This window comes from Podarcis bocagei, assembly GCF_964188305.1.
Source record: "Podarcis bocagei genome assembly, chromosome: 3".
Lineage (NCBI taxonomy): Eukaryota > Metazoa > Chordata > Lepidosauria > Squamata > Lacertidae > Podarcis > Podarcis bocagei.
In genome coordinates, this window is record NC_138127.1 from 83,163,312 (window position 1) to 83,189,883 (window position 26,572).

The 26,572-nt window shown below is 43.1% G+C and overlaps 1 protein-coding gene across 8 annotated transcripts in view; it reads left to right on the forward strand.

Annotated features, from left to right (window-relative positions):
* Positions 1-26,572, forward strand: part of LOC308582675 (spermatogenesis-associated protein 7-like) — a 65,895-nt gene that overhangs the window by 27,320 nt on the left and 12,003 nt on the right. For 5 of the 8 annotated variants that reach the window (XM_081186081.1, XM_081186086.1, XM_081186082.1 and 2 more), the window contains 6 exons: positions 15,866-15,987; positions 18,734-19,203; positions 19,296-19,356; positions 21,391-21,437; positions 23,343-23,420; positions 25,222-25,279. In XM_081186081.1, the coding sequence (XP_081042207.1) occupies positions 15,866-15,987; positions 18,734-19,203; positions 19,296-19,356; positions 21,391-21,437; positions 23,343-23,420; positions 25,222-25,279 (836 nt within the window). Of the gene's footprint in view, positions 1-6,890; positions 6,979-15,865; positions 15,988-18,733; positions 19,204-19,295; positions 19,357-21,390; positions 21,438-23,342; positions 23,421-25,221; positions 25,280-26,572 lie in introns of those variants that run through there. The other 3 variants (XM_081186087.1, XM_081186085.1, XM_081186088.1) reach the window with 3 other exon arrangements.

The window sequence follows — 26,572 nt, forward strand, 5'->3', positions numbered from 1 at the left end:
TTATATTTTGTACTCTGTTTATTGGTTGGCCAACCGTAACGAACACTTGATTGACTGAAGTAATGTCAAGAGAGTTTTTAGGCTGAAGAAAATCAGTGCTGTGAGATACAGAAGATGCTACTAAGTATAAAGACAAGATCTGGAGGGGATGTAACAATGACTAGATTAACCGCTTAGAATCATTTTGGACATAATGTTCTTTGTCTCAACACACATTGGGCTGTGTCAATATCCAGTCAGCTAAACTCACATCCAATCCACGCTTTCATGTAAATCAATCTTTAATTTATTCATTTATACATCATGCTTATATCCCACATTTCCTCCAGAAGGAGCCTAGAGCAAGAAATAACTTCGACAAAATTAAAATTAAAAACCAGACATATTTTAAAAATGGTTCAAATACAGTAAAACGTGTAACCAAATCTTGTGTCTCAAGAGGCCCAACAAAGCAGAAATGTTTTTAGCAGGTGTCTGAAAGAATACAGGGATGCTACCTAATATCAAGTGGCAGGGAGTTCCAAAGTACAAGGAATGACTTCTTACAAGTGAAGAGCAGGCATTGCATGCCACATGTAAACAAGCAAGTTCTGCAGATCCAAACAACTGAGTGGGCGTATATGGGGTAAAGTGATCCCTTAACTAAACTGGTCCCACACCATTAAGGGTTTCAATACCAATAGTAACACCTTGAACTTGGCAGCCTGTCAGAAATCCTGTCAGAAACCATGCTGCAGGATAACTTGTAATAATTTAACAGTAACTTGAGCACAACCTGTACAGCAAATAATCTGCAGATGATCCAAGACCTAGCTGTAGAATAAGGAATAATGGAAGGCTGAATCTGACTTGAGATAAAAGAGATGGTGGAGATGGGGTGAAAGGTCAATGCAAGGCCAGCTGCAAATCAGTTTTCTTCTTCTGACCTAAACAGGATTAAATTGCTACACAGGGACAACCTAAGGTGCGATCAGTTGCTAATGGATTTACAGAGGGGAAATTAAAGCAGTTCTAAATACAGAGACTAAGGGGGGAATAAAACAAACAGCACAACGAAGCAGAACATCTACTAGCTGAGGGAGAGAAAATGTTCTCAGTTTCCAAAACATACAGAACAAATGTCAAGGAAAGGTATTTTAAATATGTCTCAGTAGTTACCTGTTGGAGTTTGGATTCCCTCCTCCAAACTATTTTTGTTACTGGACTAGATAATTCCCAGTGCTTTTAAAGCCTTACTTACAGTTCTGTAAAAGTAAAGGTGGATCTACACACAGAAAAGCCCCCCACTATAAATAAGTCAGAAATTAAATCATTACAAAAGAAAAAAAAACCACAATGGAAAATCACATAGAATTTTTTTGCTCTCCAGCGCTATTTGGTGTTGCATGTTTATAATGCATTCAAAATGCTGTTTTTTGACTAATATAGCTGAGTCTTAACTTTCACTTTTGCATTCATGGTTGTTGCTGCTGTTTCCTTTAAAAAAAGGAAAAAAGAAAAAAGACTGTACTGATTTACCAAAATGCTCAGTTCACTGCCACAGGTAAGTCAGATCTGTAGAAGAAGAAGAGTTTGGATTTGATATCCTGCCTTTCACTCCCTTTTTTTTTAAAGGAGTCTCAAAGTGGCTAGCATTCTCCTTTCCCTTCCTCCCCCACAACAAACACTCTGTGAGGTGAGTGGGGCTGAGAGACTTCAGAGAAGTGTGACTGGCCCAAGGTCACCCAGCAGCTGCATGTGGAGGAGCGGAGACGCGAACCCGGTTCCCCAGATTACGAGTCTACCGCTCTTAACCACTACACCACACAGGCTCACACTGAAGTGGCTCTTGTGACCTAATGAACTCATTTTATTTATCTAAGGCAGCAATTCTCTACCTACTTACCTGGGAGTAAGCCCCACTGAATTCAGTGGGACTTATAATCCATTTGGACATTATAGAACTCTACTGTAGCATTTCAAATAAGGCATCCACTCAAAATAAATACTGTAAGGTGCTCACTCAATGTAAGCTCTAGGCACAGAGTTAATAGGCCTAATGAGCAAACAATTCTTTAGACATAAAATGACTTAATATCTACCAGAAGAAGGTCCTGATTAGTGTTTGCATTTGTAAAACTACTGGATAAACAAGGAGTATGTCAGAGTGATGTGGGGACATTGTCAATTTTCTATTGTGTGAGGTATGCAGTTACCTCTTTAATACATTTTAAAACAATAATGGAGAAGACTTGTCCCTGATTAACGACATTACCACCGAATAAATATGGAGCCATTTTTTTAAAAACCCGTGAAGGTTACAAAAAATGGCAAGTGCCGTGATAAACAAGGGCCTTAACATAATCACCCGTCATACTGAATGGCATCAGATTTTTATCCTTAAGCCATGAAAGCTCATAAAGATGCATTCACTCTTTGAAAGCATAGCATGTACGTCACCTGTCCCACAGATGGAAAACAATAAATTCAGGTAATAACAAAGGATAAATGTATAAATTGTTCGATGGTAGCTGACAGGGTTTTTCCCCCAGCTGGAACTCAGTTCCGGCAGCTCTCAGATGAGTGCCATTTTATAAGAGAACAAAGGAGGCATTCATGGAGAGTTCTGGCACCCCTTTTTGTAGAAAAATAGCAGTCATCGTTGATGACTTACAATAGCTGGCTAACAATTGCCCCTCCCCCCGGTAATTAGCTTGGGGTGGGTGTGTGAGAACCCCCAGAAAAGTACACAGGGAGGGGGATTGTTCCGTCTGGCAAGTTGATGTGCTTGTGCAGATGGAGCATTTATAATAGCACCATGTCGAATTCCATCCAATGTGTCCTCAAAGTGTGGTTGGACTAGAAGAAGAGTTTGGATTTGATATCCCGCCTTTCACTCCCTTTAAGGAGTCTCAAAGCGGCTAACATTCTCCTTTCCCTTCCTCCCCCACAACAAACACTCTGTGAGGTGAGTGGGGCTGAGAGACTAGTCCAAGGTCACCCAGCAGCTGCATGTGGAGGAGCGGAGACGCGAACCCGGTTCCCCAGATTACGAGACTGCCGCTCTTAACCACTACACCACACTGGCTCTCAGCTTTGTTGAACTATAACTTCCATCTTCCTTGATCCATGATGGCTGTGTACAACTTCCAGGATCCACCTGGGATGCCTCTGCAATACCAGCAGCTGGCTGGCAACTTTGAGAACAGATGGGCCTTTGGCTTGCTCTAGCGGGGCTCTTATGTTTTCATTGGTCATGTTGGCTAGGACTGGTGGGATTCCAACAACATCTGGAGTACATCGTGTTGGCTGTCCTTCACACACAGCAACTAAATTCAGATTCAGGGTAGATAATAATAATAATAATTAAAAAAAAACAACTTTTATTTGTATCCCACCCTCCCCGCCTGAGACTGGGCCTCAGGGCAGCTAGGATAACAATAAATCGGGAACATTATCTATTTAACAATAACCAAGATGCCTTAAAAAATGTAACGCAAATGGGTCTGGGATCATTTTTCCATCTTGAGGTAAATTCCAAGGTATCTAGGGGTAATAACATATCCAAAACACATTTTTAAATGTATTTTTGAACAAAGAACTGTACTGCAAAATGCATAAATGTGCAGAATCCAATGGATAATTACATTCTGATCCGCATATTAGTTCAGGACTTGACTTACATCAGAATTTTAGAAACTGAATTCCTGTGGGTCATGCAGGATCTCACAAGAGATCTTGGATGGGTTAGCCAAGATGGGCTAGCCTGTATAAATCCCACAGTCGACCAATAATAGTCTTTGCCTCTTCAGGTAAACTGAATTCTGTTTTTAAAAGCTGCTTTGGAGCTAAGATGAGTCCTTTAGGCTCTTTAATCGTCAGCCTGACAAACTGCAAGCAATGCTTACATCCAGTCCAGGGAACAGCTATTAGCTTCGTCTTATTTGTTCCCCTTGTAGAACTTAGCAGGGAGGAAGATGGGGACAAAATTAGAATTAGTTGGCTCGGCCTGTCGTTGGCTCTGGCGCCACCTAGAGTTGGCCTCCTTGCTTTGTGCCAAATGGGCACCAGCCTCCACTGAGTTCTACTAATTGATATAAAGCAAGTACAGATGAGACAAAAATGTGCATGCAGCTTCTTCTGTACTAACAGGCAGTTGTTCATTCATTATTATAATGATTATTATTGTTGTTGCAATTGTGGAAATCTGAATGAAATGGCACTTGGGTCATCATTAGCATTACACTCAGCTTGTGGATACTGGCAGAATTAACATAACATGCTGTGTTTGTTTATAGCAGATAAAGATGATCACTGGCTAAAAATAATACTTGCAACGCATAAAATTAATAAGCTTAATAAGCTTGGGTCAGCCACAACACAAAAGCAAAGTTTAATATTCTCCTTTATAGGACAATTTATACTCCCAGGATGCCACAAGCCATGATGGGCAAATTGGTCAGTTTCAGTTCAGTCAATTTTAAGTTCAGTTCTCCACTTTTCCTTAACTTTTTTTTTTTTTAATGACCTCAAGAAAATTCATTACTATTTTAGGGCAAACTTCTAATATACACATTTTTGTATGCAATTTTGCAAAGCCATTCCTCTTAATATAATGCATTTTGTATCTGTTTTCACTAATGTTCATTCATACGCAGACTTTACTCTAGTATATGCATTTCTGCCCGTGTTACTTAGCTGGAGAAGTGCATTGCAAAATTCAGAGAAATGCGAGTTTTAAAGGGATCAGCTGTGTTTCTGTTTGCATAGGGTTTCAGAAAGTGCAAAATATGTACGTTCGCCTTCAAATGTGAACTGAATTGAAATTCCCAGTGGCTACTAAGCATGCTTAGCTCTCATTGGCTTGTTTTGGGTTGTTTCTTCTATTATCTATATGAAGCCGCTGGGAGAGATCATCAGGAGGTTTGGGCTGGGTGTTCATCAGTATGCAGATGACACCCAGCTCTACCTCTCCTTTAAATCAGAACCAGTGAAGGCGGTGAAGGTCCTGTGTGAGTGCCTGGAGGCGGTTGGAGGATGGATGGCGGCTAACAGATTGAGGTTGAATCCTGACAAGACAGAAGTACTGTTTTGGGGGGACAGGGAGCGGGTTGGTGTGGGGGATTCCCTGGTCCTGAATGGGGTAACTGTGCCCCTGAAAGACCAGGTGCGCAGCCTAGGAGTCATTTTGGACTCACAGCTGTCCATGGAGGCGCAGGTCAATTCTGTATCCAGGGCAGCTATCTACCAACTCCACCTGGTACGCAGGCTAAGACCCTACCTGCCCGCGAACTGTCTCGCCAGAGTGGTGCATGCTCTAGTTATCTCACGCTTGGACTACTGCAACACGCTCTATGTGGGGCTACCTTTGAAGGTGACCCGGAAACTGCAATTAATCCAGAATGCGGCAGCTAGACTAGTGACTGGGAGTGGCCGCCGGGACCACATAACACCGGTTCTGAGAGATCTGCATTGGCTCCCAAGTACGTTTCCGAGCATGATTCAAAGTGTTGGTGCTGACCTTTAAAGCCCTAAATGGCCTCGGTCCTGTATACCTGAAGGAGCGTCTCCACCCCCATGCCACAAGAGAGATCCAGCGCCGAGGGCCTTCTGGCGGTTCCTTCATTGCGAGAAGTGAGGCTACAGGGAACCAGACAGAGGGCCTTCTCGGTAGTGGCGCCCGCCCTGTGGAACGCCCTCCCATCAGATGTCAAAGAGATAAATAATTACCTGACATTCAGAAGACATCTTAAGGCAGCCCTGTTCAGGGAAGTTTTTAATATGTAACGCTGTACTGTTTTTAACACTGATTGGGAGCCGCCCAGATTGGCTGGGGAAACTCAGCCAGATGGGCGGGGTATAAATAAATTATTATTATTATTATTATTATTATTATTATTATTATTAGGGATTTTAATAAGGTTTGGGGGTTGTTGTTTTTTTGGTACTTTGCAAACCATGGACTTCCCCCAAGCCCATTGATTTATTCCTCTTCTGTATGTATGATTCCAGTTTGACTACATAAGGATCACCACTCACAGTATGTAGGATTTTTTCCCCTTAAAAAAAATACTCATACGTAAAGGGAAACATATTTATGCCAGTGTATATCTATATCTAGAAGCTGCACAGAAGGTCTGATCATCTGCTATAGATAAATATGAGTTATCAGCCTGCTTAGGTTATATATAGAACTATTTTGTGAAGCCAATATTTCTGGAAAGGGGGGGAAATTACCTAGTGTAGCAGATTGTTTTTCTGTCAGCCTAGCAGTTTAGCTTATAGCTCATAGCATGCTGAGACCTTGCTTATTATTATCTGCTATTTCACTGCAGTAATCTCTGTGGGGCAAATATTAGTCAATTAAATTAGTTTAGAATAGCACACTGCCTTTTTTTATTAAGTTTGTAAATTGTTTGGGAGCTCAGTGCTGATTTAAGACTGCAGAATTTCAGAGCAATGTTTCTACGTGGATTTCTGGGCATTTGGGTACAAGCCAGCCAAAGTTAAGCACTCATTAGCCCTCGATAGTGGGCAGTGTAGTGCGACATTATCACTCACTTGACCTCCTGGTCACTTGCATAATTTCTGTGTACTAGGAGGTAGAGGGACAAGGTGGTGGGGTCAGTGTGGTGCAAACACGGCAGCAGAGCCAATCTGGCACTCCTGCTAGTTTGTTTGCACCGCAATAACTTCCCCCCTGCCTCTCGCCTCCCCTTCTACCCCCCAGTAAGCGGCAGCAATGCACATGGTCAGAGGTCAGGTAGTGGCATCAGCCCATCATGCCACCCACTACTGGATTGAGATGGGAGAGCTTATGCGTGAACTTATCTCTCCCGCTGAATTCAAAGCATACTTAATTTTAAGTGGATTCTGCCCTTTATTTATTTGCTACTTCATTGTAGAAATATACAAACGAATGTGAAATTGCCACAAGAGAAATCCAGCCTATAGGAATGATCTCCATCACTCAAGCAAGTCAGCAAGGCTCTTTTCCATGTAGGATTATTACTCCCTATTAATCAAAATTAATGAAATTTTATAGCATTTCAGAAGAATCAACTTGTTCAGTCGCTCAAATAACTATTCAGGGGATGGCTTCTCTTTCTCCATCTCCACACTGCTGCTGTTGCAAGTTGCCTTCTGGCAATTATGCGTGATGTGAGGAAACCGACGCAAAAGATTGTTCTTCCTCTCTCATAATACTAGAACCTTGGGTCATCGGAGGAAGATGTTCAATGAGACAGACAGACAAAAGGAAACGATCCTTCGCAACACGCATAGTTAGCCTACTCTCTCTCTTATGAATGGAAAGGGGTCTAATATTTGAATTTGAAACATGAAATTGTGTCCTAAACACGCATTTTAAATTTCATTTCAGTATCTTTCACCATTCAAGAGAAATATAATGTTGAAAACAAAGAGAGAATGCCAAATAGGCCAGTAAACCTCAGGCTCTTGCTTTGCCAATATTGTTTAAGGCTTTAAAAGGGTGGCTGCTAGGGTTGCTATATTTCAAAAAGTGAAAATACGGACACAAAAGTTGTTGAGCCTTTTTTTTTTTCCAAAGTTGTTGAGCATCTCTCGCTCTTGCTCTCGCTCCCTTTTTCTTTTTTGGCCTAGGTTCCAGGTTGCTAGACATCCAGATTTTCCTGGACATTTAAGCAATTTTCAACATAGTTTTTGACAACCAAATCCCAACTGTGTCTGGCGAATTCCGGACATATGGCAACCCTGATGGCTGCAATCCATCAAAAAAGAGCATTCCGGGGATCCCCCCCCTCCTTTTCTCCCAGGATCATTTTAGTCAGCAGGATCCCTGATTGGCTAGAATTAGCTCCTGTGATTTAATATAGGAAGCATTGCTCTCATTTTAAATTGGCTTCATTTGCCCATAGCGACGTCAACTCAAAGCCAGCTTGATGGCTGCGTAGCACTATGATGCCATCACTTCAAGAATGTGACCCTTTATTTATTGAAATTGCTCCATGACAAATGAAGCAGTAACAACAAAGAGGGGAACAGTGGCAGAAAAATGTAAGATTCAAGTGTTTTCAGGTAGGGTTTCAGCTGCCCCAAATTGCTACTTTCAAGGTGAAAAGCAACCATAACTCATCCCTAATAATACTAATACTTATGAATCTGAAATCTCAAGTGTTCAGCTTAAGGTCATGCCCTAATGCAGTGTTTCCCAACCACTGTTCCGTGGCACACTAGTGTGCCGCGAGATGTTGCCTGGTGTGCCGCGAGATGTTGCCTGGAGGGAGGCGGGCCAGTCGGGCGGTGAGAGGCGGGGCGGCGGCGGCGAGGAGAGGCCGCCCAGCGCGGGGCTCTCGCCGTCTGCCTGCCTGGCTGCCTGCGAGCTTGGCGGGCAGCGCCTCCGTCCGCAGCGCCCGCCTCGCGGCTCTCATTCCCTGCCCCTGCCAAAGCTCACCCAGCCAAGCCGCGCTCTCCTTCCTGCCTTGCTTTGCTGCCTCCTCCCCCCCCCCACCCCCAAAGCTTGGAGGTTCCCCGGCAAGGGGGAGGGAAAAAAATTGAAACTTACACTTTCGTGCGTCCCTCCCGGCGTGACGCTGCGCGCTGACGTCACGAGGCTGTAATGGTGGTGTGCCTCGAGATTTTTTTCATCAAACAAGTGTGCCTTTGCCCAAAAAAGGTTGGGAAACACTGCCCTAATGTTAGTCAAATTCTACCTGCTCAAGTGGCCAGACTTTTTAACCATACTATCTTGCTGCCTCTCCCAGTATTGATGGGAGTTCTGGTTAGTTCCTGCCTCCAAATGGTTAATTTGATCATGGGGATGCACGTCTGATTAAAAAAAACTATACGAAACTGTTCTAAAGGACTTTCAGATGCTAACCATTTTCCTATTTTGATGTTTGGGCATGATTTGCTTGGCGGAGATTTTTTTTTTTAAGCATAAGGTTTTGGCTCTGGGTAGATTAGGGGGAAAGGCGTAGCTATGAAGACCAATTGACATACATTTATTCTAAGGTTAAGTGATCAGAATTACAAGTGTGTACAGATGAGCGGTTTGCAGCAGGTGCCTAGTGGAAACAGCATGTTGACACAGTACTAAATGCTACTCAGATAGCAAAAGGATTATACAGCCAATTGAAAAAACCAATCACTCAGCTTGTTCCATAGCAATCTTCCGCTCTGTATCAATCTTTCGCCGTTTAATAGCCTGCCTGTTTTCACACACTGCCACCCTCTGTATTGCCACGGACCTTGTCTTTCTGAAGTAACAGTACTGCAAACCATGCTGCATTTGAGTTTTCTCAAGTCAAGTACCACTCATTGTTTATTGAAACGTAAGCAAATAGCTATTTGAAAAAGCTCCCCCATTTATGATTTTATCTACATACATGCCATAAACTCTCTATAGCACCCATAAATGCAACAGATGAGCTAGTCGTGAGAAGTGCCTTTGAAAGGCACTGCGGTTTTTTTCTTTTCTGTAAGTCTCTTACCCACTTATACCTTTTTGTGGTTAATAATGTGGCCTGTGTGGTAGTGAAGCCACAAGCAGTGTGTCCGTATAACTCAGGCATAGGCAAACTCCAGCCCTCCAAATGTTTGGGACTACAATTCCCATCATCCCTGACCACTGGTCCTGTTAGTGGGAATTGTAGTCCCAAACATCTGGAGGGCCAGAGTTTGCCTATGACTGATATAACGCATTCAAGCAGTAGTGTCATCCCTGCAACGGCATAATGGCAGCATCACATAATTTTTCTGTGTCCCAGCAAAGTAGTTGCTGCCTTTCCCTTGTAGGAGGAGCAAATGGTGATTTAAAAGGGTGATCTCAAGGACAGTGTTAGGGTTAAACCTGTGCCCCTGGCATCTCATCGACCCCAGTCATTCATAATCAAGCATGTTCAGATTTGCTAGCCCCATCTTGGGTTGATGTTGCTTTCCTTGGCCATGCTGGACTGTGGCAGAATGTCAGGAAGTGGCTTTTATAGAAGCTGTGGGCATTCATTTCCCAGCAATAGGGATGAACGAATCTCCAAATTTTTGTTCCTTCTCATTTTTAGTAATCTTAAGTTCAGTTTGCAAACTCTTCTTTTAAAAGAAGATTCATCAGCATTTTACTGTGCTTTCCCGCTATTGTACACATTTTGTATGTCATTTTGACTAATGTACACATTTCTGCAAACAATCTCCCCTAATATAATGCATTTTCGCATGCTTTCACATAATGTATGCATTTTTTGATATTGTTGCATGCCACTCTAATCTCTGAGCAGTGCAAGATTCCTGGGGTTCCAGGTTCTTTCCCAGTGTTTATGATTTCTTTTGGGGAATGAGGCACAGTGGAAACTGTGGTGTCTTCATGATATATGCTTTCGTTACACATATATACAACCTGAGCCTACAATGGAGGAGTTACCATAGTCATAGCTTCGGATTGCGGCAGAAATCTCACTCTCCGCCCTCTGCCTGCTTCTCACCCATCTCCCCCCCAAACCACACACTCTTTTGTCTTTCTCACTATTAGCCAGGTGAGGGAGGGGGTCCACCCATTTGCCCTGTGGCATAGAGCAACTTCTTTGCTCATAGGACCCATACTTAAGGGCCATTATGGCCCTTGTCCATAATTCAACAATGGGATCCTCCATTAGTGTTTAACCCTTTCTGGATCCAGGAATGAGAAGGGACTCTGGTATCATACAGCCTAATCGTTCCCTCAATTCACAAGAAAATACAGTGGTACCCCGCAAGACGAATGCCTCGCAAGACGGAAAACCCACAAGACGAAAGGGTTTTCTGTTTTGGAGGCGCTTCGCAAGACGAATTTCCCTATGGGCTTGCTTCGCAAGACGAAAGCCCATAGGGAAATCTCCGGGGACCTGTTTTAAATTGCTGGCGGTCGGGAGCAAAGACTTTTGCCCACAGCCGGCCTTCAGAAGAGGTCCTGGACCTCTTCTGAAGGCCGGCGGGGGGCAAAAGTCTTTGCTCCCCCCCGCCTGCCCTCCCGGGACAGCAGAGACTTCTCCGCTGCCCCAGGCGATCTTAAAATGCTGGCGGGCGGGAGCGAAGCGTTCGCTGCCGACCCCCAGCATTTTAAAATCTCCCCGGGACAGCAGAGACTTTGCTCCTGCCCACCAGCATTTTAAAATCGCCCCGGGACAGCAGGGGCTTTTAAAATGCTGGCGGTCGGCAGCAAAGCCCTCCTGTCCCCGGAGCTTGCGGGGCGGGAGGTGGGAAGAAGGGCTTTTCTTCCCACCTCCAGCCTTCAGAACAGCCTTCTGAAGGCTGGGGGTGGCAAGAAAAGCCCTTGTCCCCCCCCCCAGCCTTCAGAAGAGGTCGGGGGACAGACTGTCCCCGGACCTGGTCTGAAGGCGGTTTCCCTAGGAACGCATTAATTGATTTTCAATGCATTCCTATGGGAAACCGTGCTTCGCAAGATGAAAAACTCGCAAGAAGAAAAAACTTGCGGATCGAATTAATTTCGTCTTGCGAGGCACCACTGTATTTTTTATTTGGAGAACTGCACTGCAAAATTGGGGATTTTGAAGGATGGCTGCCCCTTGGTGTGTGTATTGTTTCAGGAAGTGCATATTAGGTAGCTTTGCATTAAAACTGTGAAGCCAACTGAATTTCTCCTTCATCCCTAGCCAGCGACAATCTAGTATTAACACTCACCCATAAGACTGGGCTAGTACTTGTCTGAGTAGACTGGATGTCAAGTTTTGCTTCTGAAGCTTTCTTGTTGTTTGTTGTTGTTTAGTCATTTAGTCATGTCCGACTCTTCATGACCCCATGGACCAAAGCACACCAGGCACTCCTGTCTTCCACTGCCTCCCACAGTTTGGTCAAATTCATGCTGGTAGCTTTGAGAACACTGTCCAACCATCTCGTCCTCTGTCGTCCCCTTCTCCTTGTGCCCTCCATCTTTCCCAGCATCAGGGTCTTTTCCAGGGACTCTTCCCTTCTCATGAGGTGGCCAAAGTATTGGAGCCCCGGCTTCACGATCTGTCCTTCCAGTGAGCACTCAGGGCTGATTTCCTTCAGAATGGATAGGTTTGATCTTCTTGCAGTCCATGGGACTCTCAAGAGTCTCCTCCAGCACCATAATTCAAAAGCATAAATTCTCCAGCGATCAGCCTTTTTTATGGTCCAGCTCTCACTTCCATACATCACTACTGGGAAAACCATGGCTTTACCTATATGGACCTTTGTTGTCAAGGTGATGTCTCTGCTTTTTAAGATGCTGTCTAGGTTTGTCATCACTTTTCTCCCAAGAAGCAGGTATCTTTTAATTTCGTGACTACTGTCACCATCTGCAGTGATCATGGAGCCCAAGAAAGTAAAATCTCTCACTGCCTCCATTTCTTCCCCTTCTATTTGCCAGGGGGTGATGGGACCAGTGGCCATGATCTTAGTTTTTTTTATGTTGAGCTTCAGACCATATTTTGCGCGCTCCTCTTTCAAACTCATTAAGAGGTCCTTTAATTCCTCCCCCCATTCTGCCATCAAAGTTGTGTCATCTGCATATCTGAGGTTGTTGATATTTCTTCCAGCAATCTTAATTCTGGCTTGGGATTCATCCAGCCCAGCCTTTCACATGATGAATTCTGCATATAAGTTAAATAAGCAGGAAGACAGTATACAGCCTTGTTGTACTCCTTTCCCAATTTTGAACCAATCAGTTGTTCCATATCCAGCTTTCTAGCTTTCTAGCATGGAGTAAATTGTTTTATCACATTGTTTGTACTGAGTTCGACAAATTGGTTATACAGTGCCCTGGATATGTTCCCAAAAGAATAATGGCGACTGAGAAGACAGCTGTCACTTATAGCCATGCCAACAGGAGCAAGGAAAACAGGGTGGTGGTGATGGGCAATCAGTTCTGTTAAGTCAACGGTGCCAGACACGACTTCTCCTGAATGTGAGTGGGTGCCAGATACTAATGCACACAGCTGATTACCATGACCAGAAGAAAATGCTAATGAAAATATTGCGAAAAGCAATTGTTTGTGGATGGAAAAATAGATGAGTGGATTTCTTTCTGCAAACAATTGCTTTTTCTTGGCTTATGCCTTGTGGCATTTCCCAGCTAATACCCAAAACACTGCTAGTCATGTTGCAGGTAATATAGGATGATGCTTTTTCCAAGATTCCTTACTCGGAGCAGAGGCTGGTGGGTGTTAGATGATGTGCTTTTAGAGCAATACTTTTTGCATTGACCTGACCTCTAACATCTCAAAGTTGGAGGCACCACTATGTCCTTCAAATCGTTCTGAGGATATAGTGTTACAAGGCACACCGAGACTAATTATCTTCAACATTTTTAGACCCAACTTTAACTCAGCCTATATCATGGGACCCACTTTTATTTTATTTTTATCATATGATGTCCACCTCTCTCTTTCTTCCCTCCCTTCTGTTTCCCTCTTAGCGTCTCTTAATACTCCTCTGTTTTTCCTGCCTACAGCCTACTGTTCTTCCTTTCCCTTTCTCCTTCACTTGTCTCAAAAGCATTTGAAAGAATCGTGGTGCCACCGCTGCAACCCATTTGTTCTTCACATGCTGCAGGGAATTGTCATAGCTCCATGGTAGAGAATCTGCTTTTGCAGTTCCAGGTTCAATCCCTGGCATCTCCAGATAGGGCTAGGAAGGTCCCCTGCCTGAAACCAAGTCAGTGCCAACAGTGCTGAGCTGCATGGGCCAATGGTCTGACTCAGTGTAAGGCAACTTACTACATTCCTAAGCTCAAGACCAGTGACTGACCCTGATCTTAGAGGCTGAGAAGAGTGCTGTTTCGGCACTCCTTATAGCTGCAACACAAAGGTTATTTGTTTATCATAGAATCATAGAATCGTAGAGTTGGAATAGACCACAAGGGCCATCGAGTCCAACCCCCTGCCAAGCAGGAAACACCATCAGAGCACTCCTGACATATGGTTGTCAAGCCTCTGCTTAAAGACCTCCAAAGTAGGAGACTCCACCACACTCCTTGGCAGCAAATTCCACTGTCAAACAGCTCTTACTGTCAGGAAGTTCTTCCTAATGTTTAGGTGGAATCTTCTTTCTTGTAGTTTGGATCCACTGCTCCGTGTCCGCTTCTCTGGAGCAGCAGAAAACAACCTTTCTCCCTCCTCTATGTGACATCCTTTTATATATTTGAACATGGCTATCATATCACCCCTTAACCTCCTCTTCTCCAGGCTAAACATGCCCAGCTCCCTTAGCCGTTCCTCATAAGGCATCGTTTCCAGGCCTTTGACCATTTTGGTTGCCCTCCTCTGGACACGTTCCAGTTTGTCAGTGTCCTTCTTGAACTGTGGTGCCCAGAACTTACTTATTCAATTTGTATACCGCCCTTCATCCAGGGATCACAGGGTGGCTCACAATATGAAATCACAAAAATACATAAGATAGTAACAAACAAAAACAATAACTCCCACATCTAGTCCAGCACCCTGTTCTCTCAGTTATCAACCAGATACCTATGGAAAACTTGTAAGAAAGACCTGAGTCTAACAGTGTTTTCTTGTGACTTAAAGCAGGTGGTTTTCAGAGGCAAACAGCCTCTGAGAGTAGAGGCAGAACATTCCTATCATGGCTAGTAGCCATCAGTTGATAAATCTGTGAAGGATAAGGCCGGTGGTATTTTACTACAAAAAGAGGTGCTTGAACTCACCTTGTTCTCTTATAATGGCAATGGCCCCCACCTGAGAGGTGCCAGAACTGAGTTCCAGAGAGTTCCAGCTGAAAAAAACGCCCTGTAAAAGGCTAAACTCCTTTTAAATCCATACATGTTGGTGACCATCCCTGCTTCTTTTTTTCTTTTTCTTTTTTGAAATAATTTTTATTTGATTTTACAAATACAGCATTATAACAATACAAAATACATCTCTATTTAGAGATTTCTCTGACCCACCTTTCCGTCCATGGGTCCTATTGTCAACCTTTTCAACTGCATATTATTTCATAATCCATCTTTTATGTCTTTCCATTTTGCCCATAATATTTGCTACATTACAAGTATTATTACAATCCTGCTAATGTTTTCATCTGCCTACTGTGGTCTCCAAGATAATTTTTTTTAAAATCCCCATTCTTTATTGAAGTTTTGGTCTTCTTGGTTCTTGAGCCTTCCACTCACTTTTGCCATTTGGGCATAATCCAACAGCTTAGTTTGCCATTCCAGTCTGGCAGGGACTTTGTCTTCTTTCCATCTCTGGGCTAGTAATATCCGTGTGGCTGTTGTCACATACATAAAAAGTCTTTTCTGCTCCTTTGGAATATCAGTACCTACAATTCCTAATAAAAAACCTTCTGGTTTTTTAACAAAAGCTATTTTAAACATCCCCCCCCCCAATTCATTATACAGTGGTATCTCAGGTTAAGTACTTAATTCGTTCCGGAGGTCCGTTCTTAATCTGAAACTGTTCTTAACCTGAAGCACCACTTTAGCTAATGGGGCCTCCTGCTGCTGCCGAAGCATGATTTTTGTTCTCATCCTGAAGCAAAGTTCTTAACCCGAGGTACTATTTCTGGGTTAGCGGAGTCTGTAACCTGAAGTGTATGTAACCTGAAGTGTATGTAACCCAAGGTACCACTGTATATCATTTCCCATAATGCTTTTGTTACCTTACATGTCCACCACATGTGGTAGAAGGTGGTGGCCATCACTGCTTCTTATGTGGGGGAACCAATTTTCTCGTTTAGCAATGCGCTGGATGAAGAAGTGACCTGGACAAGAAATAGACTTGAGACATCCATTCCCAGCTAGGTGAAGGTATACATGTAATTGCAGGAGCACTCCTTGCCCAGCTTCTATCCATGCCATTGTACTTGTTTATTGTACTCCAAGAAGCTGAAATGCCATTTAATTTGTGCTTACAAACCCTTCCTGTTTTCCCGTGTGCAGACCAGGACCAGCAGAAAAGAGACGCGCTCATTAAAGCAGTTGAGAAATACAAGAAAGAAATGTCCCGGATCCCTTCTGGACCTCCATGTCATCCCAGGAGTGTTTCCACGGAGAACTGTAAAGTATGCGGAGGATATTGATTGTGCAATCTGTATGCGACTTATTTCTGAAGGCTGCCTTCCTGGTTTGTTCCCAAGGGACAACGTCCCAAGCTGGCTCAACCTATGGCTGGCACTTTCCTCTCCTATTAAGAATTCTGACAATCTCAGCTTTCAATTTTTTCCTCCTTTAAAAAAGTAAAGCAAGCCTCAAGACTTCCAGGTTGTCCATAAATGCTTGAATATAAGCTGGCAGCTGGAAAGAAAATAAGAAGTCAGTCATGCCATCAGGGTAGGATTTGGGGGGAGGGCAGAGGTCCATGGCCCCACTCAACAGAATGAGAAACCCAGCAAGGTTGGCTTACCACATTTTAAACTTATTATATAATATTTAATTTATGAATTACGTGAAATAGCACACTCTACCATCTAAAAGAAGTCCTCCCCATTTTAGACCAGTAAGTCCAGAGTCTAAGTTACCTAACTGTACCATTGAAAGAATTATATTGTTTTAACATTCCATGGATCTCCAGACATAGTTTCATATGATAGTCTGGTGATGACCATGGGGGGAAAATCAGGATAATCTTGCATTTGGAATGAATCATAGAATTGTAGAAGGGACCATACATTTAATGCACATTTAAACCATGTTACCTCCCCTAAAGTATCCTGGGAATTGTAGTTTGCACCTCACAGTTGCCAGCAACCTAAACAAACTAAAATTACCAGGATTTTTCAAATGTGCTTTAAATCTGCTTTCTTCCAGGTTGGAGGACCTGTGTGCTGAACAACTCCTTTGGGTTGGTGGCTGCTCAGTGGCACCCCTGGCTTCCCCTTACTCAACGTAGCTTGTTTTTGTTTTAATTAAACTTCTTATTACTATTACATTAGCATTAAGCCAGGCATTGCACAGTCAGTATTTAATTTAAACTGTTTTCCCCAGCACCATTTGTTTCGCCCACTCTGCAACTGAAACTAATTGGCACATGCCCCATGTGATCTGGCATGTTCCTGTGAGTCGGAGACATTTGCCATAAACATTGACACGATGACCTAAGCTGTGCTCAATGCCACCTTCTGCTCAGTATCCCAGCCACTCACTTCATCCTGTTGTTTTTGCCTCACCTGAACAAGGAGCAGTGATGCCATCGTGGCAAACCTGCTCCCACCTAAAAAAACCCCACAGCTTTTGGGGACTTCTAAGTCAGACCCTGACTTAGGGACACGGGTGGCGCTGTGGGTTAAACCACAGAGCCTAGGGCTTGCCAATCAGAAGGACGGCGGTTTGAAACCCTGCGATGGGGTGAGCTCCCGTTGCTTGGTCCCAGCTCCTGCCAACCTAGCAGTTCTAAAGCACATCAAAGTGCAAGTAGATAAATAGGTACCACTCCAGTGGGAAGGTAATTGGCGTTTCTGTGTGTTGCTCTGGTTCGCCAGAAGCGGCTTAGTCATGCTGGCTACATGACCTCGGAAGCTGTACACCAGCTCCCTCGGCCAATAAAGCAAGATGAGCGCCGCAACCCCAGAGTCGTTTGCGACTGGACCTAATGGTCAGGGGTCCCTTTACCTTTACCTTTAAGTCAGACCCTGGCAAGGTAAAATTTATGTGCAACCAAGTCCTCAACTGTAAACATGCCACACAATAATGGGGTAAGAATTCTGAAGTGATCAAGTTGTCCCACTGCAGCCTTTGGGTAAGCAGAGTTTTGCGTATTTCCCATGCTTTTTAAAAAAGTGAAGGAAATCCTTGTGGTTAGAAAATACTCCCTTGCATGAAAAAGAATCCATGGAACTAGAAACCTAGCAGGGCAAAGAGCTGGCTGGGCTGAAAACAATAGTCACTATAGTTCAAGAGTGGCCCTTTAGATGGCAATATTGCAGTAACATTGGGGGAAGCATCACTGAGCAGCTAATTATGTGCGGATGGTTCAGTATAAATCTACCACTAATGCTTCATTATTGCAACAATGACATGTTGCAGAATATAGGTAAAGGTAAAGGGACCCCTGACCATTAGGTCCAGTTGTGGCCGACTCTGGGGTTGCGGCGCTCATCTTGCTTTATTGGCCAAGGGAGCCAGTGTATAGCTTCCGGGTCATGTGGCCAGCATGACTAAGCCGCTAGCAGCACACAGAAATGCTGTTTACCTTCCCACCAGAGTGGTGCCTATTTATCTACTTGCACTTTGACGTGCTTTTGAACTGCTAGGTTGGCAGGAGCAGGGACTGAGCAACGGGAGCTCACCCCGTTGAGGGGATTCGAACCACCGACCTTCTGATTGGCAAGTCCTAGGCTCTGTGGTTTAACTCACAGTGCCACCCGTGTCCCTGTTGCAGAATATACTTGCTCCCAAAACCAATCACCTGCCTGCCTGAAGAGGCCTACTTTCTCTCTGGACTTATAAGCAGGAAGTCATGTAACATCTAAGCAAATACAATTTAGAGATCTCTGCAGAGATGAAGTATTGTGGTTACTTCTATGTTGTGAAGAAATTGTTTTTTCAGGTCTACGCAACTGATGGCCCACTAGTGATGTCTTGTAGGTGCAAACCTGCAAACCACAGTCACAATATAACACCATGTAGCATTAACTGTGGTTTACAGTGACCCGTGAACCGAGCCAGTCCTGAACAAAAGCACACATACATAATTATGTATTTCGCCTTTCCATAGTTCAAACCATGCTGAAGATGGCTTACAACATAAAAAAATATCTTCTCTACAATGTAACAAAAGTAGTCAGGAAATGTTTTTTCTCCCATCTGCAGTGGCTACAGAGCAGCCCGACTTACACTTCCAGTGGACGAATGCGATCCTTGAAAACAGAGCAGCACTCTCCTCCGTGTTTCAAAAAGATGCTTTCAAGTAGTCATTCCCCAGTTTTGAGAGCAGAGGAGGCGATCCATGACATTGTCCAGTGGTCTTTATCTCAGACTCAAAACAGTGGCAGAAGTATATTTCCGCAACGTCCCCTTTCACCCACCAAGTCTCGCCTGCCAGTTCTGAGCCATGCCAGAAAGAAGAAACTTCAAATCCGTCAGAAGAATTTTTTTGCTGCTGATCTCCTGGACAGACATGCACAGTGGTTCACTGAAACAGTGCAGCCTTTTACTCCCAGAGTTTTGAAAACAGCAAGCAAGCCATACCTTTCAAAATACAGGTATTATAATGGCCCACATGGAAAGAAAAGTCCCTCGCTTCATCAACAATCGTTCAAAAGACCAAATAAGTTTAACAGGTAGGCCACTCATCAGCTTAGTTTGCATGTAGCGGGCTAAACACAGCCATGGCCTGTCAGTGTTATACAACATTTCATTTTTCATTTTTCAGGTCTTCGGAAGATGAATGTCTAAGATCTTATGCAGATTACTCTGTGAGGCATCCAGTCAAGGTTGTTGTTCCCTGTTTGGGTGCTGAATGAAATTACACGAGCAGAAATATTCAGAAATATAAGCAATTCTGGTCTTGAGCATAGTGTGATTTTAAAAAGCAATTACAAACAGGAATGGCTAAAGGTTTTTTAAAAAACAGTGAATAATGTTATTAGGTGCTGTTAACTCTAACTGGTATGAAAATAATTGAAAACTGTACTTGGGAAATCTAGTATTTCAAGATCAAGTATTTTGATCTAAAACAGACCTAGCCTTAAAATAAACAGTAGAATCATAGAATCCATTTGCCCAACATGGGGCTTAAACCCACAGCCCTGAGATTAAGTCTCATGCTCTACTGACTGAGCTGTCCCTAAAGCATATGACAATGTGTGTTTAAAAACATAACTGCTGAATCACCCAACAATAATTGCTGAATCATCCAATCCAGTATTCTCCCTGCAAAAAAAGAGACCATAAAATCACAAATAATATGTTCAGTTAAAATAATGTTGTTAGAGATCTTGAGGAACACAATATCCTTTCATTTTGCCATATTTTACCCTTTAAGAAAATAGTAAAGAAAAATGTCTGAACATAAAGTTTCTCCTTTTACTTTTCTTTTTGGATATTCCTGATTAATGCAAATTTTTAAAAATGGAAAATAAGAGCAGTTTCAGAATGCAGGGAAGGACTGTAGCTCAGTGTTAGAGCATCTGCTTGGAATGCAGAAGGGAGTCAAACCCTGACATTTCCAAGTAAGGCTGGGAGAGACGTCTTGCCTGAAACCCTTGGGATCCAGGGCTTCTCAGTAGACAATACTGAGTTAGATGGGCCCAGTTGTGGGCTCACTTTAAGGCAGCTTCCTATGTTCCTAAGGTATCACAAAAGCACATGTATAATCAAAAGTGCCTTCCTGAGCTTCAAAAGACAAAGGCTGGTATAAAAATGGTGTGGTTAGCCTATTCCTTCCTAAGCAAAAATTTCCAGACCTGTTTTGCACCTTTCAAAGCAAGGCTCAACAATGAACATCATAGTTTTGCCTCTTTGGTAAAACAATGGGCAATAGGGCACCATTGGGAGACTAATTTGCCTGGGTTTTCACTTATTTTTCACAAGATCAGAAACAGCGCAATTGTAACCCTTATGCTGTCAGAAGGTCCTTGATTCAGTGAAGTTTTCTTTCAGCAGAACAGGGATGAAGGCAATTTTTGCTGATTCTTTCTCTGTCCCACAGCCCCACCTCACCTCCGGTGAAGTTCTGAAGGGTCCCTCAACCCTTTGGAGTAGACTGTGGGGTGGGGAGTGGGGTCAGGCGACTGGAGTGGGAGGGAGAATCAGCAAATATCCCTTCCCTGCCTGTTCCACTGCTGAAAGTCTCCACTGGATCAAAAAACTTTCCAACAGCATGAAGGACACCATCCACCTCCCTTATGAACCTCTTGTGAAATTTGATCAGGGACTCACAGATTTTAAACACTGAAGCTTATACAGGCAAACCCTGACTTGCACAAGGGTTGCATAAGCCCACCCTTCCCCTGTTATGCCCTGCCCTCTTCCGGTTCAGAAAATGGCATGCACATGCTTTGAATGTGCACAGAATGGGAGCTGCCTGTACCTGAGCATTTGCCCTATTTTATTTAAAATAATAAATATTTTTTATTATCTACATCCAAGCAGAAAGCAGGCTCAAATTTGATATGTAGTGCACTTCTTTTGTAAACAATATTGACATGTAAAAGAAACAAACAAAGGAGTGTGTATGTGTTGTTTATATTGTAAGAACTGCACCTGAGATAGTTATGGTCAATTCTCAAATACCTTTCCTCATACAGATTTCTGGGATATTTTCTCTGTGCATGCGCACACACTGTGTACCTTATGAGCTTCCCTATTAAAATAGGGTACTTTTCTAGAAAGAAAACAGTGGTTAGACCACTGTTGGTTCACATAATGCATCTAGCAGGTAGCTAGCTATTGTAGAATTACAAAATACAAGATTAAGCGATACTAGAATATAAAGCAATTGCTTGTTTTCTTCTTGTCCTTTGTAGAAACACCCACATAACTCAATTTCTCTTCACTCACTGCTTCTTGCAAAGTAAGTATATTGTACATTATTTAATAATAATCATAATAATAATAACAGCAACACACCCGTTCCTATGTAATGCAATACTAAAAACCTAATGCTTATAAAAGATTCAGACAACCTGGAATATGAAGATAACTGAGTTATAAGAACTTCAGAAGAGGCCTGCTGGGTCACACCAAAAACCAAATGGCTATGTAGTCCAGCATCCTGTTTGCAGGACAAATCCTCTCTCTGTCTTTGTAACTTTTATCTTGTCAGTGATCAGTACAATATAGGCATACAAGGAAAAAGAAGGAGGATGTGTCTGGTTCATAGACCGCAGTACAGTCAAAGTTGGTTAAGTGCTTTTAAAAGAGTTTACTATTAATGAAGAGTCTGGACTTATGTAAAAGTGAAGTCTTTATTTCTTCAAAATAAATATCATTTCTGCTGCTGTGCTTCTCTCCTGCTCTAACTCCTTACTCTCTGCATTGATTTCCTTGCTGGTTGAAGGTGTGTTCCCTTCAAACTATGTTTTTCTTTTGTGTCACTGACTTTCTCCTCCTGCCTTATTTCCTGATTCTCGCACTTAGTTCCCATATTGATGTGACATTTTGTGCCTCAGAGACAGAGCAGACTTAGCCTGCAACTGGTTCCATCTTGTTCTATCACTGGCAATTAAAGGATTTTAGTGCAGTAACTACATGAGGCTGTGAAGCAGCCTGTAAGTTGGCTGAAGGGGCCAATAGCCCTAGGCCCCATCTGCACTATACATCTAAAACAGTCCTGTACCACTTTAAACAGCCATGGCCCCCTGCACAGAATCCTGGGAACTGTAGTTTGTTAAGGGTACTGAGTTGTATTCCATTCATCCTACATAACTACAATTCTCAGGGCTCCCTGGAAAGAGGGATTGACTGTTAAACCACTCTGCGAATTATAGTTCTGTGAGGGGACTAGGGGGAGGGTCTCCTAAAAACTCTCAACACCATTAACAGACTACAGTTCCCTGGATTCTTTGGGAGAAGCCATAACTATTTAAAGTGGTATGATACTGCTTTAAATGTATATTGCAAATGGGGCCCTTTTTAGTATGTTCAAGTTCGGCATATCTAATAGGGGTATGTGTTGGATTCAGATGACTCCTGAGTCCCACAGCAAAGTGGGGGAGTCTCAGATAGATTTTTGGAATTCCAGAGGTGAAATGGGATCTCCATGACATGGCATGAGTTGAAGCCAGGGCCTCTGAAATGCTTCATGGTATTTGTAATGGGTATGAGTTACTCGTGCGTAAACTGCCGCCTCTCTAGGCTTAATTGCCTTGGTTAAACCGTTCTGACTGCACAGCCCATCTCAGCGTGGCTGTCTCAGTCGCTGGCAGAATCTGTCTGTGGGCGTTTCTTAAACCTTTTCCAGCATAAAAGCTGTCTGACTCCCAGTCGCCGCCTTCTCTCACTGCGCGGGAGTCTCTTGCGCAGGGAGGGCGTGGGTAGTGGAGGGCCTGTGCTCTCCTCACTAATCTCCAGAGAAGAATCCCGGAGCTCTCCCTCCGCTTCCCCCATTTGCCCCCCTTTATCCCTGGTGTTGCGCTGATTTCCTTCCTCCTCTACCGAGCTGCTTCTCCCCCTGGTGCTGGGTCCTTCGCCCGCAGAATCTGGGAGCCTCCCCTTCGCCTCTCGCTCTGATGTCAGTTCCCTGACAGTATTTGAAGCAATCACAACATTAAAAATAAATAAATGCAAGAGTAACACCCATTAGCTTTATTGTCTCATTCAAATCAGTGGGTCTACAAAATGCTTAAATTTGACAGGTCATGCCCATTGAACTGCCTTTCATCTAATGTACTTGAAGTTGCTAGCAAAATTGGTAACGCATAAAAAGCAGTATTTCTTTAATTTACTTATCTTGGCATTCTGTTTCATACTTATGAAGAGAAGAAGAATTGAAGTACCTTCAGTTTCTCCAGGAACTTGCAAGTGACATTTTGAGGAGAAGCTGTTTCCGCAGGGAGTGAGTACTCAGTTTTTTCTAATCGTTAATTAATTCAAGGGTGGCTAATCTGTGAACTTCTGAATGTTGTTGGACTACAGTCCCAGTCAATCATGGGTTTTCAGAATTGTACACTGTTCAGATATGTGTATATGTCTGCTGCAGTATAAAAACTCAAAACCCACTAACAACACAGCGGTAATAATAAAACAATGGCAGACAATGCACTAGAAAAGTGCAGTATAAAAAGAAATGTTGCGAGTTAGGTGCCTAAAAATTAACGGTGCACATATGTTGTCTGGTACCAGGTGAAATGATGAAGAGTTAGACAGAAAAGAAGCTTTACCTTACTGTTGACCTTTTCTTGCCTTTGCTTCTGTAAAGTCATTGATTATGTTCTCAAATGCTAGGCTGCACAGAAGACTTGCTTCTGCACTCACCAGCACCAAAGTGTTTAGTCTTGCATTCAGCATGCTTGCCCTTACTTCATTTTTTCTTTGTGCCATTTTTGAAAACCACCTCTCGGCACCGAAGTTGGTGATGGGCAACCACAAGTAAATTCAGAGGGCAACATCTACATTTAGGAAAGCGCTCTCCATTTTGTTATCTCATATAATGTTTAGGGAAGGCAGTGGCAAACATGATGGTTTCACAAAACACTTAAACTGGAAAAAAAATGCTTAAGGAAATGATTTAACAAGGTCTTTGGGGTAACATTCTTGTAAATCTGTAGCAGCATTGAAGATGTTTTCACTCGACATCTCAGGCAAATTGCTGAGGAATCAAAACTTGCTGAGTGCAACTTTGTAGGCACTAATATGTGAACTTCATGCAAGTGAGTAATCTATTAATAATTGGATAAAATGATTCTGCTCTGAACTTTTGAGAGCCTTCCAAAACAACTTTATTCGCTCATGCTTCATCAGACATGGGCTTGTGGAAGTGTTTAGTGTTTTTTTTGCTGTTGAAGACATGATTTCTACTCATGACATCACTAAGGTCAAATACTTGTTCCTCAAAACTTTGAAAACTTTCACACAAAGTATCAATGTAGGCGGTAAAACACTCCAGCAAATGGGCCCAAGCACAAATATCTAGCATTTCTTCTTATAGGCTGACACTTCCAACATGGAATCTTTCAAGGATGGGTTCCCACAAGATAGCAATAAAGGAAACCTCTAGTTTTCCCATATTTTTCACCATTTTGTGTTGCTCGTTTTTTCTTTTTGTTATCCATAAATGCTTTTAAGTCATGCATATAGATCTCTACAAAACACTAACAAAGCCTACGAAACACACTTCGATCTCAACATCAGAAGTTAACATAGCACAAGATGTAAATCAACTGGTCAAAGTGTGATACGTCAGGAAAAGAGTCAATAACTATAGAGGAGTACTTGGCAGTAGTTATTTCCATGCACAAAGCACCAAGAATTACCCCATCCCCCATTTAATAAATAAAATGTTTAGGTGCAAAGCTCTACACGTGCTGTCTCTGCGATCCTGTACACACTTACTCAGGAGTAAACGCCACTGAAGTGAAAGGGACTTGCTTCTGAACTGACATGCGTAGGACTATTCTGTAGATCTTCTTCATACAGAAACATAATATGTGCAGAAAACCTTAAAGTTGTTTCTATGGCGGTGGCCCTTACTTTTTTTTTGATAACATTAAAGTGGAAATCCTAGGGTAGAACCAGGATTTCTCTTGACTGCTTTGAAAAATAGGCCAGCATCTATTTTTCTTGTTGCTGTTTTCATTGCTTTATTTTGGCTCTCTTTCATGTCTCTGCTGATGTACATTTTTCATTCTCTTTCTAAGGGCAGTGAGCCATGTATTTCAGATGCACACTAGAAAGAGAAGGTATGACCTTGATGAGGTGAGCATACACACACACACACATTTGTGTCTCCCTGTGTGTGTAATTAAACGTGCTGTTACCAGCAGTGCAGTAGCCCTGCGTCTACGTAGATCGAATAACAATATATACCATTTGGGCTGCTACCCTTTTTAATTAAAAAGAGAATACAATTAGGTGCCTAATGAATGAATTAACAGCTCCAGAGTGGATTATATGTGATGCAGGCAAAAAAAACCCCCAACCTCCATCCTTCCCTCCCCTTGGCGATAAACCGATAATGTAACTTAGCATTTGATAAAGTATGCAGCTGTCTAGGTCCTCCTTTAAGTGAAGGAAGGCCCTTATTGCAAAGCAAGCCTGCCACTATGCATTTCTGCTGTTTGAAGCAACAGATAAAGCCAGTGAGGATTTGTAATCCTCCAGTTTTAGAAACGAGTCAGTTAGATGCATGAGCTGAACTACAAAGCCTTGCCACCAACTTTGAAGTCCACTTGGCTTCAAAGGGCCTTCCTCGAAACCTGCTTTGATGGTGCAAAGTGCATGTTAAGAGGAATCGGCAAATACAAGGCAGCACCAGGCGTGGCTGCATCTTCAAATAAAAATACAAAATGTTATGGGCGGGATCAGGGAGGGAGTCTTGTAATCCAAAATGAAAACGTCATAGCACTGTTCGCCGTAATGCAAATCTCAGTTAATGATGCTTTCGTTGGTCCAGTTCACACATCACCAGTGGTTTGATGTGAATGAGCAGTGTGCTGGCACACGCTTCTCAAAAGTGCTCGCGGTGCTCCTCCCCTGCTCCTGTTGCATGGCAAACAAAGCAATACAGAGTCCAGCTTGTTTGTTTCCTGAAACAATCTTCAAATACAGTGGTGCCCCGCAAGACGAATGCCTCGCAAGACGGAAAACTCGCTAGACGAAAGAGTTTTCCGTTTTGGAGGTGCTTCGCAAAACGAATTTCCTATGGGCTTGCTTTGCAAGACGACAATGTCTTGCGAGTTCCTGCTGGTTTTTTTTCCTCCCCCCCTTTTTCTAAGCCGCTAAGCCGCTTATCAGCTGATCCGATAAGCTGATAAGCCGCTAATAGCGCTAATCCGCTAATCCGTCAATGGGCTTGCTTTGCAAGACGAAAAAACCGCTAGATGAAGAGAATCACAGAACGGATTCTTTTTGTCTTGCGAGGCACCACTGTACTAGGTTTATTTGTTTGGAGAGAAACAAACAGCGAACCCAGATCTGGATGGTGAAACAAGTCCAACTCTTGCTTGTGCTGTTCATGGTACAGCAACAGAAGAAGTGGGGGATAGGGCT